This window comes from Anopheles stephensi, chromosome 2 (assembly GCF_013141755.1).
Source record: "Anopheles stephensi strain Indian chromosome 2, UCI_ANSTEP_V1.0, whole genome shotgun sequence".
NCBI lineage: Eukaryota > Metazoa > Arthropoda > Insecta > Diptera > Culicidae > Anopheles > Anopheles stephensi.
This window is the reverse complement of record NC_050202.1, coordinates 669204-689222: the sequence shown is the minus strand read 5'-3', so window position 1 is coordinate 689222 and position 20019 is coordinate 669204. Positions and strand designations below refer to the sequence as shown.

Sequence of the window (20019 nt, the reverse complement as noted above, 5' to 3'; positions counted from 1 at the left end):
ATTTATGAAAAAAAATAATCAAATCGACCACTGTGCATCTCTGTGACTTTTGTTGACAGCCGGCCAGCTTGTTTACTTCGGGAGATAAGAAAAAAGGCTAAAAGGACGCAGTTTTACTTTAATTTACAAACGTGAAGCGGAATTAGAAATGCTTGCGATTCAATCAACCAATTCCGGTGGTATTCCAGACAAGCTATGGCAGCCGCACTTTGTCGCGTTTGATACCACGTAAGTAGCGTCGAAGAAGCCACAAGTATCAAACAATCCCTGTAGCATTTCTCGTTTGTATTCTCTTCCATCAGGATGGGCGAAATTACGATCGAATTGTACTGGAAGCATGCGCCCAATACATGCAGAAACTTTGCTGAACTAGCACGCCGCGGGTATTACAATGGGACGCAATTTCATCGAATCATACGAGACTTCATGGTACAAGGCGGCGACCCAACGGGAACCGGTCGAGGTGGACAATCGATCTATGGAGCCACGTTTGCCGATGAAATTCACAGCGATTTAAAGCACACTGGAGCCGGCATTGTGTCGATGGCCAACTCGGGTCCCGATACGAATGGTTCTCAATTTTTCATTACCCTTGGTCCAACGCAATGGCTCGATGGTAAACACACCATCTTTGGCAGGATCCACTCGGGAATGCAGGTGGTGAAAAGAATAGGATTAGTCGAAACGGACAAAAATGATCGACCCGTCGAACCGGTGAAAATTGTGAAGGGAAAGGTGGAAAAATACTAAAATAAATGCGTTTTCATCGCAAGCAATGCTGTATGATTAAATTTGGTATGGAAAGCTGGCTAAAATCTGGCTGCGTGCTTTGCGGCTGCGGACGGAATGTTTACAAACATCGATCTGAGGCTGCGGAACGCCAAACAGCTGACTGGAAACGTCAAACGAAAGCAAATGCAAATTGTTTATGTGGAAATTTAGTTCTCTCTTTGCATTGTTGTAAAATTCATCTGGTGCACGCCTGCACTAGTGATAAGAACGGATACATTCATCAAGTGCTTCATTCCCAGCAAACTAGCATGCTGTTTTACCATGTAAAGGAAGTGTTGTTAAAATTTTACCAAGATGATATCGCTCGCGTTATTGCTGCGGCCGTGTTGGTAGCAGCACTGATCAGCACACTTTATCTTAGGTAAGGAAATGTAATGCTTGTGTGAGGACTACGGTAATACAATTATAAACTCGTTAATTTATGACACAGCTCTATCATCGGACTGACGATACTGTTGTTCTTCATCAACGGTTGTGCCGCGGCGGTATTTGTGCTGAACCATAAAGACACCTTCGGGAGATACATACAGAAGGCGAAAGATTTCTTTGGCTTCAAGGATTACGTAGGTTTCTTTCACTTTCTGGGCTGCCATTGAACATACAAAAATGATTCTTCTTCTTTGCAGGATGGATCTAATCGCCTCGAGTGCAATGTATGTGGCAACGACCGATGTCCGCGACACAACCGCAGCGTGCTGGTCCCGAAACCATCGCAAGGATTTTTAATCGATCGTCCACTGGACGAGGCCATAGACAGGTTTTTTACGCACATACTGGATAATTTTATTCGAAGTTGGTACAACCAGGTAACACCCGACGAAGAGTTCCTGTACCACCTCAAATCCACCCTCCGAGATGCGCTCTGTCGCTTGGTGCTACGCGCGAAGGAAATCGATGCACCGGGAGTGATAATGAATCGGTTGCTTCCAACCGTGTTCATACACTACGAAATCATCGCCAAAATGTTGCTCGTGGATCACGTCCCTATGGACAAACTGGCCAAGACTTTCGTTATAGATGAGTATCCCATCCATCCGGCAGTGCTAAATCGAGGGGCGGAGTTGAACTACCTGCGGGGAGTAGCGAAAGTACTCCTTCCTAGGCTTTTTACAGCAGAAAATACGAGCTGCAAGATTTTCTTCAACCTTATCAAAGAGTTACTGACATTCTGGGTGCTTTTGCCGATAATGGACGTTATCGCCGACCCAAATCTGATAAATTTACTCATCATAATTGCCACCGATAAGCGCATGAAGGATGGTTCCCGTAAAGCGGCCGATGCGGCTAAAGAACAAGGCCAGGAAAAGGTAGAAATATTGGGTGATTTTGTTGGTCGCAGTTTACGGAAGATCGAGTGTGGCGTAGAGATAAGCGTCCCGCAAGAGATTCTTTGGGAGGATAAGGACAAGCTGTACTACTTTATGCAGTTTCTGATCAAGGAGGGATCGGTTGAATTGTTGCAGTTCTATTTGGATGTTGGTAAGACGGAAACCAATCGAAAGTACAATTTTTCATATGATTTTCAATTAAACTTGTCTGGTTTTGATTGCAGATAACCTAAACAAAGAGTTGGAAGATCCCCACATTACCACGGACCCTACGAAACTGTCCTCATTGCATCAGCAGTCAGAAAAACTGTTTCTCAAATATCAATCCATGGTTAAATCCACTGGAAGCCTGCTTGGTGGTGAAGAGTCAACCCCCGTCGGTACACTCACGGAAGCACACGATCGTGTGCGGTTGAAGCTAGAAGAGAAATGGTTCAAGCAGTTCAGCAAAACATCGGAATACTTTACCTTGGTCTACGGAGGACGCGAAATACGAGAGCCGTACGATAAGAGGTAAGAAGAGAACTCATTTTTAGAAAGGGGTCAACACGTGTGCAGTATATTTTATTTTTATTGTAGAGGCAATGACGGAATCAGTGGAACCAGCACGAAATTTAGCTCCAAATTCAAGGAAGTCATCCGAGGCGCCGTTGACGGTGCACCCATCGAAGCCACCGAGTCACCTACGGTTTGGGACGCGTTGAACGATGTCCACCCGAGCAACAATATTTACAATTCCGTGACGCAAAAGCTGCGCAAAGAGAAGGGCCAGAGCTTGGACGTTTTTATGACCACTTTTATGCATTCCATTGAGCAAAGGTAAAGTGTAGCTAGTGGAAGCTTTGTTCCGAATGAAGATTAATCCTCTATCGTTCTAGTCCGGATATTGGTGAGGATGTTGTGCTGGAAAAGGAACCGGTTAAGAAGAAAACAAAAATTCCCGGCCAAAGCATTGTATTCGGAGATTTGTTCGAGCTGAAGAAGGCTTCCAAAAATACTCACACTACAACATTGCTGTCGCACAGCGTACGGGGTCCGTCCCAGTGCTTCGTATACATTCGTGAGTACACCGTAATGTGAATTTGGGAAAAAATGTACTACATCCATTTGGCATCGTCCGTTTCACTACAGTGGTCAAAGTACTCAATGCGCCCTTCATAATCGTCCGTTTGGCTCTCGCGTTTTGCTGCGTTTCCCGCAAATCTGTCGACACGCTGATCAATTCCCTCACGGCGAAGCTGATACGGGCAGGGCTGAAAGAAAGCAGGCTAGCGTTTCTCATCAATCTGCTACGCGAGCACGTATTTCTTCGTAAGCAACCGGAACCCACCCCGTCAATGCTGCTGAAACGGCAGCAAGAGGCTCGCAAGCGGCTGGAAGACCTTCGCCGGGGGCTGGGCAATGTGGCCGACGTGTTGCAATCGCCGGTGCTGAACAAACATCTAATGTATTGCCTATTTGATATTCTACTGGCGGAGATGTACCCAGAGTTTGATGAATCGCCGAGCGGTAAGGATTAGTTGTAGGAAAATTTACAGATGAGGCTCTCTTGCGGTAACGAATAATAATATTCCCTAATGAAATACTGTGCATAAGATGAGCTTGTTTCAGTTGTTCCGAAAAATATATTTATTTGCCTTTCTCAGAAAAGTTCTCGACGGAAGCTCGCTAACCGAGGCGTCTTTTTCTGATTGCTGTCGAAGATATCGAATGCCACCGGCAGTAAGCAGGAAAAGACAAATCGGTTAAAAGCATGACGGTTCGAATATCTGCAACCGATCCCTGAATTGAGGCGAGCTGTATAACACTGCACTGGGCGAAACTAATCAAATCAGTACTTTGTGAGCATATTTCCAACAGTGTTTGCATTCCTTTGGGTGCCCAACATCAACCAGTGTCAGTGCATCATTGGAGTGTCGCACGAGCATGCCATTAATTAACTCCTTCCACGTGCCATCGATCACGCCCTCGTTCCCAGTGAGCGTGGACTGCGCACAGATCGTCGACACACTCCGTTGCTCCTGTTGCTTGGCCATGCGTGCGTATGTTTGAAATCATTCGATATTTCTCCACTTATGGTTCGTTGCGGAGTCCTGAGAAGAGAGGGAGGGAGAGAGAGAGAAAGAGTGAGAAGAATGTAAGAAATTCCTATAAAACTGTCACTCTGTGGCATCTTAGAAGAATGTGGTCAGCCTCTCAGTGCTAGTCAACCGGTCGCTGGGTTTGTGGGCAAAAGACCGCGTCACCAATCTGGGACTTGGGGGACTCTGGTAGCTCTGTCTCGTCTCACGGGATGGGCTGTTTCTTTTACTTTTACGACCATCCCAGGGTACAGCCAGCAAAGCAGCAATGGATTCCTTTAAATGTTATTGTTATGTCTAACGGGTGCCCATAAACGAAGGATAGGTCTCTGATCTCTGGAAGAAAGCAAACAGAAAAGACGATTTGTTGAGTGCATGGGGAATCTCTAACATGTATGCAGAGAGAAATGCATCTTAAAGCCGAGTTCTGGGGAAAACGGTTTGGAGATTATTTACGATTGCTTTTACTGCACGGGCGGGCCACAGTAGCGACTAAATCGATTACAGGCTCTCGAGGGAAGAGCTGTTCGGCCGAATGATGAATGGTTTTTAGTAATCGAGATTTTGTAGCCATTATGAATGTACACTTGTTGAGGTTACGGTTGTGCTAGTAGGAAAATGTTAGATTCTTGATTAAAATGTTTCATTCTATAATACAATTTTTTTTTTAAGTTTTATGTAACGTGAGCTAGAAGGACAGATTGATGCTTGAAGTATGAGCGGCACGAGAGGCCCGAAAGTCATAAAAGCTAGATCCCAACCTGTGCTGATGGTTTTATGTATATTTAATGTACTTCAGCCTGGCGTGGCGTGGCTCGGAGCTCTCCTGAAGGACGAGGGCCCTAAAGCGGCACACGTAATGGTTCGTTGAATGACACCCAAATGGCTCCAAAGAAGAAAAAAAGAAGGAATGGTTGGGTTTGGAAAACGATGTGTTACGTAGAAGCGTCGTCTAATCTCTAGCTTCACCGGGAGCTCCCGGGTCGTAGAAGGAAAGGTGCTGATCTACTTCCCGTGAACCGGTCCCATTCGGTGTGCTCTCGGACCGGACGATGAGAATGTGTAAGCGATTATTGAATTTGATGATGATTGCTGTGGTGTTATGTGAGATAAATGAAGTCATTCGGTGTTCGACCAAATCCCGCCGCGGCATATCCATTTGGGGATTTCGCTCCTTTTTAGCCGTCGGTGCGTTCGCCGGGTGTCGCCGCCCTGGTGGTGGGGGGAAATTGAAGGCGATGAAAGGTGAAAAACAGTGAAGGAAAGAGCACGATTGGACGGTCCCGAGACTTGCGTGCGTGATGGAACGGAAAGAATCGGTATGAATGCCGACAACAACACATGCACCCCCCGACGGTCCAGGGGCTGTTTCTGTTTTATGTGTTGCCATGAAATAGTATGTTTACACAGTGTTTTAATTTTAGGCTAACGGTTTCGATAACGCAGCGAGAAAACTGTCTGTCCCGAGTGTGAACCTGGGTCTGAGGAGCAAGTTTCATTAGTGCGCTACCCACAGAAACACGGTCAGATCAACACCGCGTTGTGTTCGATTGGCCGCTTTGATTTCTACGTTTCCAAATGCTCCAAATATTGAATCGCCAGGAACCGTTTCACTGTTCCATTTTTAATCTGTGGGGTCCGCAATTGTCATTTAACCCGGTATCACACACTCACGCAAGGTTGACACCTTGCCACGAGAATGACAGAACGGTGGAAGGCAGTCACTGTTTACACGCGGTTTGAGAATGACGGGGTTTTGTGCGAAGAACGAGTTTCGGCGGAATAAACGTGAACAAAATGCAATAGACCTTGTTAATATCGAATTGGACTACGATCTTCTGTGCGCTTTACGGCCTTCATCATGTTACGCTGTTGAAGTAGTAACTGGCAAAGGTAAGCAAACTGTTTGAAATTTTCGATCAAATCAATCGTTGGGATCAGTGAAATCCACTCGCCATCCATGGCCAGCGTTCCTTCGTGTTCTATCAATCACAAACTAATTCAAAGCTGTCAAATATAGTCAATCCCGCTCAGTGAGGGAATCGGAACGTATCGGACACATTCCACGGCCTGCAAACGGTCGGTCGAAGCGATACCTTGACCAACAGCGAGACCTTCATTTCGAGCGTGTGTCTTTGATTTCCGCCGAAAGATCAATCAAGCGCAAAGCTGCAACCCGGTTTCACATCGGTTTAATGTATTTTCGGCCCGGTCCTTGGTGGGAAGAAGCCGGATTTTATGGGATCAGTAATCGAACCAAGGTTTTGAAATAATACAGCGTAGAGCTCTAGTGAACACAATCCAAAGCTCCAAATGTAAGTCTCGACATTTTTATTTCAAAACGATAAATTTGTTATGACAAGAACTCGGATTGGTTAATAAAAAAATGGGTTTAACCGGCACTCAGAAAGCTGCTCGGTAGAGTTCTACAATGAGCTAAGAGAAAGCTCGTGAGCAAAAAAGGAAATAAAAACAACAATTTTGATTGCAATTGGGCAGAAAGGATTCGGCAGAAAGCCCGTCCTCCGGATAAGGACAACCGGGCCTCGCTATCACTTTCGATTTTCCCGTCGGGGTTCGTCGGAGTGACTTCCCAATTTTCTTCGCGCTCGGCATCTCGGAACGGATGATGGCGTGAACGTGAAGCAGAGTCGTAGTAATTTATCATTTTTCACACATTCTGAGCTTCTTTTCTCGCGGTTTGTGCGGTTTGTGCGAGATGAAATTGTGTTTGATGGTGTTACTTTGCGCCTTTGCCAACTGGCGTAAGCGAGAGTTGGAAACGGATGACCCCAACCACACAAAGCCGAGACAGCTTTTCAGTGATTCGGTTCAGATTCAGAACCCTGCCTGCCTGCCTGCCTGCCTGCCCGCCAGTCCCTTTCCTAAATTTTGTGGGAAAAACTTAAGACGAAGGTTTGGTTGGGTTCTCCATCCCGAGCCTGCCTGGCTCGAAACGTAACCGAAATCGTCGATCATCTTCGGAATGATTCTTGCGCTTGGTTGGAACTAGGGAAACCGCATGCAGCTCGTGGTTCGTGGTGATAGGAACAGCATGGTTGAGTTTGAAAAATTATTCCATTTAATTTATCAACCACATCTTGGTAAAAAAGGGCACGCGAAGTTCTACTCTACTGAGCCTTTTTTTTCGTTCACCGGGACTTTTTTTTATTTCAGCTTTTATTTATGCTGAGATTTATTTGTCAGAGATTTGTGCCCAGAAATGAGTGAATGTTTGAAGCGTCTACATATGATTCGGCACAAATTCGCGTCTGTTTCATCATGCCGGCCCGGGGAGGATCCGGTGGAGGAAAATGAAAAACAGCTTCCTCGATGAGATAATGGTGGCGAATAGCGAAAGCGAAACGAAAGAGGCGAATCCATTGCGTGTTTCCCTCTGGCCAACCGGGAACTAGCATGGCAGCAATGTGTGAAAAGCGTGCCAATATTGTGCTGTTTTCTTTGGTGCGTGAGATCATTATTCATCGCAGTCCGTGTGTGCAGATTACGTGATGAGGAAAGAATTTTGTGATTTGGCACACGGAATCAAATAACAATCGACATCGAAAGGAGGGCCAGATGGTTTGCAAATATGCAAATGTGGTTTGATAACTTGTTTTTCCGTAGATTGATTACATAGCACACGTCCAACTTAATCGATTGTTTGCCTTGAACTCCATGAAGTCTGAAGGATTAACCCACCTTTAAGCCTCTTTTTCTACATCTTGGTTGGCTCTAGTATCTCGAGAGGTTTCGGCGTTACATTTCTGGCCTCCCTGACTTTGTTGTTCCCTTAGCTGTATAATCGACTCAGCACACTGGGAGATGGTCCGAATGAGATTCGACACTAGATCTTGCCGATCCAACCAAATTAAGCTCCATATCACAAAAATAAAACATCTCTCCTTACACAAAACCATTTGCACAATGTATCACAATGTAATTGAAGTACTCGCCTTTGTCTCTAGCCATAGCTCTGGACATAGAAAATTATTTAAGCGTTAACTTTTAATGATCATGCTTGCTCTGTAAGATTTCTTAACGAACGCAAAAGCCCAAGGAAAGCTATAATCATTCCGAAGGTGTTATGTTCTGTGAGAAAAACTTCCTGATTCTGGTACTTCCTGCCGAGTGCCAATTGCAATAACGCTTCGGCCGCTAGTGCCAGCATAAACCGACGACAAATGTGTCCTCCGGCGGCACACACTGCGTTGGTATTAAAATTATGGCATCTAATTATAAATCCGCACATCCGGCCGCCCTGCGGACACTACTACTACCTTCCAAGGGTTCGGTGGAGACCCGGTGTGGGGTACGGGTATTCGGGGACTGGGGACATTCTTACTTACCCTAAGATTTACGCAGCTTCTGCGTTGTTTGTATGTGTGCGTGCGTAGTTCATAAAGGAGAAAATTATTTTCATCATCCACCTTCCCGGGGGTTATGTGAAAAGTGATCTTCTAAATTTCGCTCTTACAGAGAGCAGAAGGTGTTTGTAATGGGAGTGCAGAATCTAGATCCACCCGTTGGTGTAGTGCGTATTTATATGCGCATACGTGTCTCTTATCCCTTAGATTTCTGTTACGCAAACCGGTTTTTCCATGTACGCGACTTCTTGTAGCGGATTTTGCGAACGAGGGTTCCTGTGGGAAGGAACGAACGCGTATCGCGCAACACACTGCTCTGTTCTTGTCCCACAAGGGAAGGCTTTTTATCCGCGAGTGCCGCTAATGAATGAACTCAGCTGCTAGGGAGACCGGGTAACGGGTTGCTTTTATTTTTATGAATGAAGATTGTACCGTGTCCTGAGCGTGTGTGTTTGTACACGCGAGGTACAACCCGTTCGAGGTCGTACCCGCTTGGAGTGCGCTGTGTGCTCGAGCGCAGCAGATTAATTGAAGCACCAGAATTAGAACCAGGCGGCCGATATGGGGAACACGCGTGCTGTATAGGTGGATTCCGAGTGCTGTAAGTCGGTGTCAAACGTCGACACCTGTCGGAAGCGGCACACCAACTCCGGGGCGTTGGTATTAACGATCGACTGGCCGATTTCCGGGAGTCATGAAAGTGGGACGTCCGAACGGTGGGTCCTTCCGCCATTGACTGGTGGAACGAGAGCGATGAGGAAAAAGAACGGAGTAAAACTCTTGTCAATTCTTTGTGCCGGTGTTGGGAAATCTCACAGAAGTGCTGTTGGGGAGACTGCTGATCCTGACCGGTGGCAATTTACTTTCCAGGGCTTTGTGGGATCAATTCATTCATCGATTTTCCGTGACCTTTTCCACCCTTTGTACGGTGGAATGTGCCTCTATGGCAGGACTATAGTGTTCCTGGGACCGAGGCGTGGGACTGTAAAGGCAGTTTCTTCAGTGTCGGACGTTTTAATTACATCATGTACGATGGTTTATCCGCTTTGGCAAGCCGGTTGGGTCACCAACGTGACGCGTTGGTGACGCGAGCCTCATATGGTGGACCGCGATCAATCGGTTCGTTTAAGCGTCGGTGACTCCCCATGGCGCTGGCACTTTATTGTGTGTACTTTGCATCCTTGGAACGGAAGGAGCAGATGATGAAATGTTTGACATGAAACAAGGAAAAAAGGCTTCAGAATGCTATCGAACGATCCTCTTCCCACAGGAGGGCACACGCTATCAGTCAACTGTCCCCGGGGAGGAAACTCCATCGATCTCCAAGAATCTTTCGGCCGTGTGGAAACCTTTGTCTTCCTGCGAGGCCCCGTTGTTGCTGCAAGTTGTGCACCAAAGTGCTCATCAGATGCAGTCGATTATCGGCTTTGCTCCACCCCATCGGTGTCCCACCGGGGTCAAAACTCAATTTCATCGAGCGCTTTGAAGCTCGATTTTAATTAAACACAAATAGCGCACCGCACGGCGCACAGGGCAGGGATATGAAAATGATTGCCACGTGTGGCCCGATGGGAAAATGCGTAGGAAAAGCGGGAAATACATTGTAAGACTACTCTGGTGGAGCGTCGATAAACGTTTCGGTGGGAAAAAAGGAATGTAAAAACATGCGCTTCAATGGCCGCCGTGGCATAATGTAAATAAAAACGCGTGTTGATGCATCACACGGATCGGCCGAAATATCGCGGAAAAAGGGATTTCGTGGAAAGAGACTCTAGGCGAAAGAAATAAAAGGCAGTTGAATTGATTTTATCAGCATTTTTACCAACGACTATTGTTTTCTGCTGTGCTGACAGATGCGTCGTCATCGTCGTCGCATGAATGCTTTCATTTGGCCGAGGGTTTTCATGCTTCGCGTTAAAGTGGGCAACAATTATTCGCGAATGGCTGGGCAAGCGTATGGACTACGCGGAAGACCCTGGGAACGTCACGCTCGCGGTAATTTTGGGTAAAATGCAATTTACAATCAAAATTAGTGTCGCATTCATTGCTTTCGTCGTACAGCTGCCCTTTTATTCTTACACTCGACACACTCAAAGTTCCAATTTCCAGCTCCACTTGCCCACAATGCGCTCAACAAACGAAAGCGGACACGCGTTCGAAACAAAAAAATAGACAGGAAATGAGCATCCGGAATATATGTCCGTTTCCATTTATGACAGCCACAATGTACTTGCTGCCTGCTTGCTTTACAATAAAACTGACACCATTTTGTGTGGTTAAATGGTGCGGTTAAAATTTAAATTCTCTCCACAGCGTCCTGCGTCAAAGTTTAGGGAACCCCGAGAACTGTACACCAAGCGTGTCTTGCTTTGTCACCACCGCACAAGTCGATGTTTGTTTGTCAAAAATACGGTAAGGATGCTGTCGACCGTAAATTTTGCAGCTTCTGATGTGTGGTTGGGACCTTTTTAATAAGAATATTATTCATGACACAGATGTATCGTGTGGCCCTCGCTGCTGTCAGTGGCAGAAAGCCAGAATATTTGGGTCCACATGGGAATATCCCATTCCACCCATCACCGGTTTTACGAATGTCAGAATGTTCAGGGTGATAATTATGCTAAGCTGAGGAGAGGGCGTGGGGCACATACATTCGGTAACGTTTTGCTCAATCTGGAGTACAGTAACTTTTGGGCTAAAGGTTTCAAGATTTCACCCAGCTACACGGTACATAAATTGGTTACGCTTCAAAACATATTGCCTACATTTTCCTACCACGTTAACATATCATATTGTCGCTCACTTCATGTATGTCTAGCGTTCCATCGCACAAACATATGATGCTGATTATTCTGGTTGATGGTAAAAGTTTGTTCATGGCGCAGACACGCTTGCACACGCTGGGCTGGTGAAAGAAATAGGAGCAAGTTCCACCGGTCGTTACTCGGGAATGGTAGAAATGTATGCATGGAAGGTTTAATAAAACTTACACACTTTACACCGTTCCGGGTTGTGTCGCGGGAAACGGGAGAGGAATCGCTTTGCTGCTCTCTCTCTCTCTGACTTCTTCGGACGAGGACTGCTGGCCGTATCCATGACAAGAATGTTTGTCGAACTCGGGCCAAGTACGCGCGCCGTTTGTAGGCTGAGTACATCACAGACACGGATAGTTGGTGCAATTGGCAAGAGCCACTCTGCAAGCGCTACTCGAACTTTATCGATAGTGACCTGAGGGTGAATAAAATGACAAAAGCAGAGAAAACAAATCAGTTGTAAAATTAACATCGTTTCTTTTATTCTTTTCCCGATGGTGCATGGCGAAACAAAGCTGCCAGGAAGGGTCAAAAGTTGTACGTTGTTAACTGTCAGCTACTGGCGCACTCGCGTAATCGGTTCGCAAAAACTTCAAACTTTAAAAGTCAAGTAGAAGCCGCACTATCCGAAGTATGTCAAACTAGCACAACGTTACGTTGCAACAATCCTTAACAATGAACTGCTTCTGGTTGCAACGGAGTGTTCGGTTCCGTTTGGTGCCATCACGAGCGAGAAAACTATCAACATTTTTCCTCTTACATGGCTTTATGATGATCACGCGGCGTGGTGAAGTTTCTTAATCACTTCGCGGGTGCTCAGGAGCACAACTTTGCGGCGCTTTCAAGTGAATATGCGTCTGGATCTGGCTCGGCGGTTCTTAAAGTAACGAAGAACAGCAGAAAAGAGCACAAAACTCAGACCACGACAAGGTTCGAGTATCATGTTGGAGAGGGGAAAGTTTTTGGCGAACAGATTAAGCGAGCGCCATCCACCGTACAATTTGTTGGTATCGTTTTTCGTGAACGCAAAATTAGTCGCCGTCATAACGCATCGTTTGCGAAGGATGAAATACATAATAAAAACATAACGCTTAATGGGGCCAACTCCACTGCATGCGAAGTGACAGTTTCGCTGCATCCCCGGACACAAATTTAAACTAATCTCCAGCACTTCGTTTAACGTCCGAGTCTATTAATTCATGGAATTAGTAGCGGGAGCTAATTTAGCATTTCCCAAGCCGGCGGATGCGAATGTCCGGCGAGGACTGGCCCAACCGGCAACGGAAAATGATCCAAACCATGTCCACCTGTTGAACATTTGTCACCGGGGTGAGGGATGAGGTGTGAGGAGGAGAGGAGGATCGGTTGCGGGTGGAGACATTTTGGAATCCTTCGTGGGACCCGGCGGATGCGACCCACGCGCACGACCGGTGGGATCGCCAACCGGGCCCGGTGTGTACGGTGAGCCGAAATGTCCATCCGAAATTCCTAAACGTTCTCCAACAGCTCGTACGTACTAATGTTTATCAAAATAAATTAGCATGTTATGAATATCTTGGACATGTCATTTCTCGTGTACCGGTCCGGATGTCTCTATGTGTGCGAGCGCTAGTGTGACGATGTTTGCTTTCGACTAGATTTTGCTTAATTTCTTTTTTGCTGTTTGTTTCTGCAATCGAGCCGCTGGGATTCGAAGTGCTTAGGCTAGCTAGCTTGCTCCAGATGGTTTCCCGGCTTCGATTTGCATGCCTTGCGACTCGCATGCTGTGGGGTCTGATGGGGACCTGATTGTATGTTGAAACGTTTCATCTCACAACAACACATTCGAAATGATTTTATTGTAGATATGTGTACTCTCATGCGCCAGGAAGCTTCAGGGGGGCCTTGGGAGTGAAGGAGGCAGCGACATCATTTTAAGGTAGATCGTGTGGAGCAGCACGGAAAAAATGGGAAGCAAAAGTAGCAAAGAAAAGCGTTCCCAAAACACAACAATGGACCAAAAATAACGTTCATAATTATTAATCTTTTCACGGAACGGATTTGGTTTCGGTTCGCCGACACCTTGGGATGGGACTTGGGGAGAGCGTGAGCGAGGAGAGTGTTGTTTAAATAATTGTTTTCGGTCAAATTTCCTCCAAACATTCTGCTAACGGGAAACACCCAACAAGACGGTCCGTACTTGGATACACTTGATGGATCATAATGCCAGCAGGACCGGTTGGGTGTGTGTGTGTGTGTTTGTGGACGGACGATTCAGACGGTGGTTCCGCGAAGATGGAAACCATCCGATTCTTCAAAACCAGGTGCACACAGATACCGCAGTGGTCCCGGACACTCGCTATCGTTCAACTCTGACTGAAACAATAAACAATCCTATTGTTCGCACTTAATTTCATCGGAATCAACCAAAGGCTGGGAGCACCATACGATGGAGACGCATGGTTGTTTGTTTTTTAATTAATCCAACAGATCCGGGGGGCAATTAATTAGCACACTATACACACCCTGGACCGGGCGATGGCTGGGTGAAGATAGAAATTAGGCGGTCGGTGGGCGCAATATGGTCGATTTCCTTTCCGACATACGCACACTCATATGCAGTAGTCCCATCACGCACACACGACCCAGGACAGGACAGGACGGCTCGTAAGTGAATTCCTTGTAGGGTCGATGGCGGTCACGTGTGGCTTGTATGTGTGCGGTTTGGTGGGTTGGGTGAGTGAAGAGAGGGTTGCGAACTTTCCGTATTCAGGAACGCGGCAAGTGAGGGGACTTCGGAAAACTGAAGCTAATTAATGTATCCTTGCCGCCGGTCCGTCGTTTTTACCGGCTGTCCGGTGCAGAGACTCACGCAAGCTACTCTTGCTCACTGGTAGCACTAGTTTTTATCATATCAGAGTTTGTGTATCTTTAACTCGTGCCTTACGTCGCTCGGAGCAAATCAATTGTATGACCACATTCAATGAACTTCTCTGTACGCTCGTCGAAGACCATCTAGACCAAGTCAGTTCAAGAATCGAGTCGAGTCGACGGTCATCTTCTCGATAGCCATTGAAAGAGTCCTTCGAATCGGATCCGACGGTGTACGATGACGATGACGAAGGTACTGATGGGCCACTTGGGGACTTAAGTCATTGAAGGAAGTGGTCGACTGCATCGTTCGTGTGCTAAACTGATTATTCTGGTCAGGCAAGCAGAGTGTCGGAATTGCAATGATAGTAGAGCAAGTGTTGCCGGCGGATGCTGAACGAGGTTCGGCAAAAACGTTGTCAACACCTAGCTCTTTAGGATGGAGACGTCTTACTTGGAAAAGTAGTGTCTTGGTGAAGCATTAAGCGACTTGGAATTTGCAGAGAGCGCGTGCAGGCTTGTGGGGATTAAATGTTGTTTAATTTGTTTGAATACGATGGGAACGGATTGTTTATCTAAACGAAACTCTTTAAAGATACGTATCTTTGATGACACATGATTGAAATTGTTTGACACGTTGTTTAAGATCGACCAGAGACACGGATACACCTATCGCGTTAACCGGGGAATATAAAAAAAGAGTATCAGAAAGGGAACTCGTTATCAGCCAAAATATCCGCATTGCAGTATGCGAGCTGCGACACAGGGACACTTTCCCCCCTAAATAAGCATTCTCGTGTTCTCGTGCCGCACAGCACTGCCCAACGTTCTGTAACAATTACGGTGCGAAAGCATGCCCTAGTCAGTCGATCGATCTAATTAGGTTTCATTTTAGAAACCGTTTAGCATACAAATGAAGTAAATCGTTCGTTCATAACGCTTGTACACACAACAGGTGCCACGTAGCCTGTTGGTGCCGCTGGGGAGACACTTAACGAAAGCGTCAAACATCAAAGCATCCCCGATGAAGTTAGAAGTTGTGATTTGGAAAGTTTTCAATTGCATATTTAAAAACGAAGGCTTGGAGTGAGCTTCTTCAACCGCTTCGTGCATATCAAGTTACTGAAGGCTTGCAGGATTTTTGTAATGAAGTTGAGATGAGCGGGAAATGGTTGAAATTGAAATTTGTCTTCAAACAGGAAAACTTATCACAGAAATTTGGTCTTTATTTTAAAGTTTTGTTGGAGACCTCATAGTCGACTGTAGATCCTGCGCAATGGCAGCACAACCCCGCGAAAATGCAATTAAAAATGTCGAAATATTAATCCCTCGCTCCATGCTAAAGTGTAACGCTCCAATTAAAGGAGTTTTTTGCTCCACAAAATCCGGTTGAAACATTGCACGTTGAATAACACCCACGCGGGACGAACTAATAGCAACTTTAAACGAACGTCAAGGTTCGCCATTGAAAGCATATCGATTGATTGAGTTTAATAGAAAAAAAAAACGTTTAAAGCTTTCGGATCGCCATCGCCATATGTGTCCTTGTATGGCGGTGGTGGTTGACGGTTGACGACGTGTAAATGACGTGATAATGCTGCCCATGCTCACAGGGCCCACACGATGGGGCAGCTAATTTTTCAGTGTCATGCCCCGGTCAGTCGATAAATTGCTACCTTTTTTCCCCGTCCAACCACCAAACCCGGTTGTCGGTTACGTGAAAATGAGCATGCATGAATATGCCGTGCCTGTATGTGTGTGCGAGTCTGTGTGTTTGAGGATTTTCCAGCTTAATTAACGCTCAACAGCAGACAAATTTTGCCCTGAAGTGCTTACCCACGCCTGATTTCCCTGTGCTGCTTCTTGCACTTTCCGTCCGGTTCACCAGTTTTGTTGGCAGGGAAAGCCACATTTTCCTCACCCCAAAAGGAAACCACTGGCCAGCACCACCGGTTTGTGGGATGTGGGCGTTTAGTTTAGCCCGGTGAATCATTTGGAGTCTCTTGTCACTGTTTTTTGTGCTGTTGCCGATCGCAATAGTCGGCCACTTTGATGCTCTCCATGGGAAAACATTTTCTCGTTGCGTCCTAGTGACGAATACGCTGGTACGCTATTAATTATCACACCTAGGCCAGCGAAAGCCGGGCCATACATTTTCCCTCCGGATTTGGAGATGGAGATCGCCAGCACCACCGCCAATGACGACGGCGTTCTGATTGTTTTGTGGTATAAATAGCTGACGGTAGATGGCGGATGATCTGAGCTGGTGAGTACGGTGGTCGGGATCAAACGCCGGAGAGAGCAGGCGACCTGCGGGTTCATCGTCATGATAACCACTTGGTCCAATAGGAAGTAGCACTTCCGTGCGTTATGCTTTCCGCTTGTGGCCCACTCATCAATGCCAAGAAGCTGTGACAAAGTGGTGCAGCGCAGGGAAAAAAGTAAACCATCCGATAGCCGAGCAATCCCTCACGGCTTGCCGGGCTGTGTCCGGGTAAAATCTCCGCTCCGGCGGTGATGTGTTGCTGCTGTAGATAATTTATGATACCACACATATATCTTGCGTCGAGTGTGCGTCCGCTCTCAATGAGCTGGGTAGCTTCCATCGGTGCGGTGGAAAACGGTCGGGCAGGACAGTAAAAATGTTGAGTTGAAAAATAAAGCGATTACTGGTACGGCAGATCGCGTGGAGATACAACGGCACGGCGGTTCCACACCTGTTATATGAACATTTTCGTTGCGTTTCACACCGATCATCGGGAGTCGTTTCATTTCACGTTCACACGTTCGAAGTGTATGGTAATCGGGGACCATTCTTCCCATTTTTCTCAGCCACTTTTTCCTTAAAGCGGTTTTCATCAAAATTCGAAGGACATGAAAACCCTTTCTAGCGCAGATCCAGAAAAAAACCACCCCAACCCGAAAACCTTACCTCCGGCCATGTTGTCCCGGCATCCCGGAAGGTTTCGTGTATGTTCGGTAATGTCATAAACAAAATTTATCACGCCGTATGACACCCACTCATGCCACACATTTTCCTCTACCCTATCCTCGGCAGCTGCATTTTCCAGAGCCAACCAGCAAATGCTACGGTAATGGGGGCGCGTGTCAGCGTTCCCGGAAGGCCTTGGTGGTTCCCGATTTCTGTTGTCTTGTCGAATCGCGTCGACACATTTTTGGATGTCGCTTTCTCGCCGTCAGTTTTTTTGGGACAAAATTGAAGAGTTATGGTGTTAATTCTTTCCGCTCGTCAAATTCAAATCACTATAAATCTAATCTGGATCTTTCTGGATATCTGTTCGCTCTGACTGTGAGACGCGCGATGAGATGGAAGGGATAAACTTTTTTTTATTTATTTTTGAGTGTTTTACATCAAAGTTGCTCACGGCCGACTCCCCAACCTGGGCGAGTTCCTCTTGTTGCACGAGCTTCTATCGAGCGTACCGATCTACAGGGGCTGTTGCATGTGTGTCGTTGACATCGGGCGAGAAAAGTGCTGTAAAAGAGTTAGGACAGCACGAGGGTTTTATGAGGGCCTACAGAGGTTTCATTTATCTATTTTTTTCGCTCTCTCCCCCATGCCAGTGGTCGGTGGTTGGCATGTGCTAAGTTGAGCTCATTCAAAATAACACCAACGAAACTGTCGGCTGTGGTTTAGTGAGATCGCTCGCACTCTGAGACACCGTGCAAGCAAGCATTCGGAAATCAAATTTAGATCGTATTGCGATAGTAAAGATGAAGAGTTTATTGCCCCTCTAAAGCTGGCAAGTATCGTTTGGAATATGGAGTTTTGCTATAACTATTGCCGCTGATTATAATTTTAGATGGAAATGTTTAGCTACTCATCAGGCGCGATTCTTTGACATCACATTTTGACACGCTTTCCGCGAGCCGTTTGTGGAGCATGAGCAAAAAAAAAGAGCAGAATAAGGCAATTTCTCGCAAACTTTTCGCCAGTCCGAGTCAACTTTCACACGATCGTCATTTAAAGTGCCTGTTGGCGCGGAAAAGCGGTGCTCGTAAAATCAACACACAGACGAGATAACAATATAAAATTCGCAATTTCGCATGACGCTGGAGCGGTCCTAAATTTTTACATGCAGCCTGCTCAGACGACCGTAAAACGGGTTTCGTTTGCTCGACCGCTTTGGCTATTGCTGTACACATTTGTAGATGATTTATAAGGCTATGAATTTTGTTAAAAAGGTTGTGGAACATGCAAAAACGATTAGCGATGGTTTGGCAGTTATGATCTCGATTATTGGTATGGGATATTCAAGGATTTACGAACGAAAAAAATGATGGAATAGATGAAATAAATGTACTTTATGAGTAACATGGTGATCACTTCGCCCATTCTAGGGGCGCAAGAATAATCCATCCGTGAGAATTTTTCCGCAAAGCAATACGGCCAGGCCGTTCTTGATGAATTTAAAAAAAATCTTTTCCACAATATGGTGTAACAATTGGAGGAAACCGGTCTGTCTAAGATCTGCCAAGCAATTGGCCTTTTTCGGTAAACATACGGCAGTCAATTTAGCGACGTGATCAAGAACTCTGCGTTTAGAAGGCTTAATATTGGTAAATATCCACTTGGACAATATCCAATAGACCCTGCAAGTCAAGCTTTATTATCATAAATATCATAATACGTGTGTCAACTGCTAAGATATTGGGGCAGTTGAAAATGCTCACACATCGAACCTCCTTCAGCAGCATCGTCAGAATGAAATAGCTTAGCAGCCGAGTCGCTAAGTCATCACCACCATCATTTCCCGTTCACCCCATTCAAACACATGTATCAATAGTTAAAATAAAACACTTTTAATTAGACCAGCATAAAAACAAGACCTATTTTTTAGCGACTAGGTTCATCCGAGCTCGAGCAAGAAACAATTGCTTTCAATTTTTGTTTCTACAACTCCAATCGTTAACGAACATCATAAACCATTCTCGTGAGAGTAATTCGTTTATAATTACACTCAATAAATAAAAACCTGTACATCCTTGTTGTATTTCGTTCGTTCACCCTTTTTCACGGTTCACGTTGTGTTCCCATTTTACCTGTTACGGCTCGATGCCGCACGTCACACATTCACAGTAATAATGTCTGTAAAATATGGGTTTCTAACGGCTTCGCACGCATGCATACGAGGTTGAGGATGTCAAAATGGGAGGGAAAAAAATAAAACATCACCAACCCGCTCTTGAGGATCATAAATTTCGCGTCCCTTATGCGTTGTTGTTCTGTCGCACCTAAGGCCTTCAAATCGGTGCGAGAGCGGATAATCTTTCAGTAGGGAAAATTAATCTCAATTGTTGCGTGGCAGCACACACACCCCTTTTGTCATAAATTTGGTTGATTTTCGCATAAATCTAATTCAACTACGCCTTACGGGGCATTGCGAGCGGGTAGAACAGGCAGAGAGTAGAAAAGAAAAAGGTTCTTTTTGAAGCATTCTAAGCGAACGCGATCTCCCGAATAACGATCAACGTAGATGATCATTCATTTCGGTGTGCGTTGAATGCCCGTCTTACAAGTGGCAACCCAGTGCTCGTTTTCTTGCTGGCGGAAATAGAGAATTCAATTCAAATAGCTTTTTCGCCGCACATCGAAACCGCACCATCGTGAGTACATTACACGGTACACATTTTGAGGCTTCGGAACCAAATGCTCTTGACAGGATTACCGGTGGGAGAGATGGTGTTCGCGTTAGTTAGCGCCACGCTTATGGCAACGAAGACACCCGGTGAAACAGAGGAAGGGAACGAGGGTTCGGGAGGGAGG

The 20019-nt window shown here is 46.0% G+C and overlaps 3 protein-coding genes and 1 long non-coding RNA gene across 5 annotated transcripts in view; 3 read left to right on the top strand and 1 right to left on the bottom strand.

The window, feature by feature from the left end:
* Positions 1-40: 40 nt before the first annotated feature.
* LOC118507182 (peptidyl-prolyl cis-trans isomerase-like 1) lies at positions 41-776 on the top strand. Its single transcript, XM_036045254.1, has 2 exons — positions 41-228; positions 303-776. The coding sequence occupies exons 1-2, from the start codon at positions 149-151 to the stop codon at positions 748-750; spliced, it is 528 nt and encodes a 175-aa protein (XP_035901147.1). The 5' UTR covers positions 41-148; the 3' UTR covers positions 751-776.
* A 110-nt stretch (positions 777-886) lies between these two features.
* Positions 887-3710, top strand: LOC118507162 (sorting nexin-14-like). The gene is made up of 7 exons (XM_036045219.1): positions 887-1153; positions 1223-1355; positions 1419-2271; positions 2345-2633; positions 2700-2939; positions 2999-3180; positions 3252-3710. Exons 1-7 carry the CDS (start codon positions 1041-1043, stop codon positions 3638-3640), a joined length of 2199 nt encoding a protein of 732 aa, XP_035901112.1. The 5' UTR covers positions 887-1040; the 3' UTR covers positions 3641-3710.
* A 2203-nt stretch (positions 3711-5913) lies between these two features.
* LOC118507175 overlaps positions 5914-20019 on the top strand; it is a 118322-nt gene continuing 104216 nt past the window's right edge. Inside the window, exon 1 of one of the 2 annotated variants that reach the window (XR_004905609.1) lies at positions 5914-6094. The gene's annotated coding sequence lies outside the window, so the exon portion shown is untranslated. The remainder of the gene's footprint in view (positions 6095-20019) is intronic. The other variant, XR_004905608.1, reaches the window with a different exon arrangement.
* Positions 17562-20019, bottom strand: part of LOC118507185 — a 28133-nt gene continuing 25675 nt past the window's right edge. The window contains exon 3 of the long non-coding RNA XR_004905610.1: positions 17562-17727. This is a non-coding gene — a long non-coding RNA (uncharacterized LOC118507185). The remainder of the gene's footprint in view (positions 17728-20019) is intronic.

Bases quoted from the DNA above. Each gene is read 5' to 3' on its own strand.
- LOC118507182 (XM_036045254.1), top strand. From the start codon at position 149: ATGCTTGCGATTCAATCAACCAATTCCGGTGGTATTCCAGACAAGCTA. The intron at 229-302 runs GTAAGTAGCGTC...CTCTTCCATCAG, and splicing joins TTTGTCGCGTTTGATACCAC to GATGGGCGAAATTACGATCG.
- LOC118507162 (XM_036045219.1), top strand. From the start codon at position 1,041: ATGCTGTTTTACCATGTAAAGGAAGTGTTGTTAAAATTTTACCAAGAT. The intron at 2,634-2,699 runs GTAAGAAGAGAA...TTTTTATTGTAG, and splicing joins CGAGAGCCGTACGATAAGAG to AGGCAATGACGGAATCAGTG. The intron at 3,181-3,251 runs GTGAGTACACCG...GTTTCACTACAG, and splicing joins CCAGTGCTTCGTATACATTC to TGGTCAAAGTACTCAATGCG.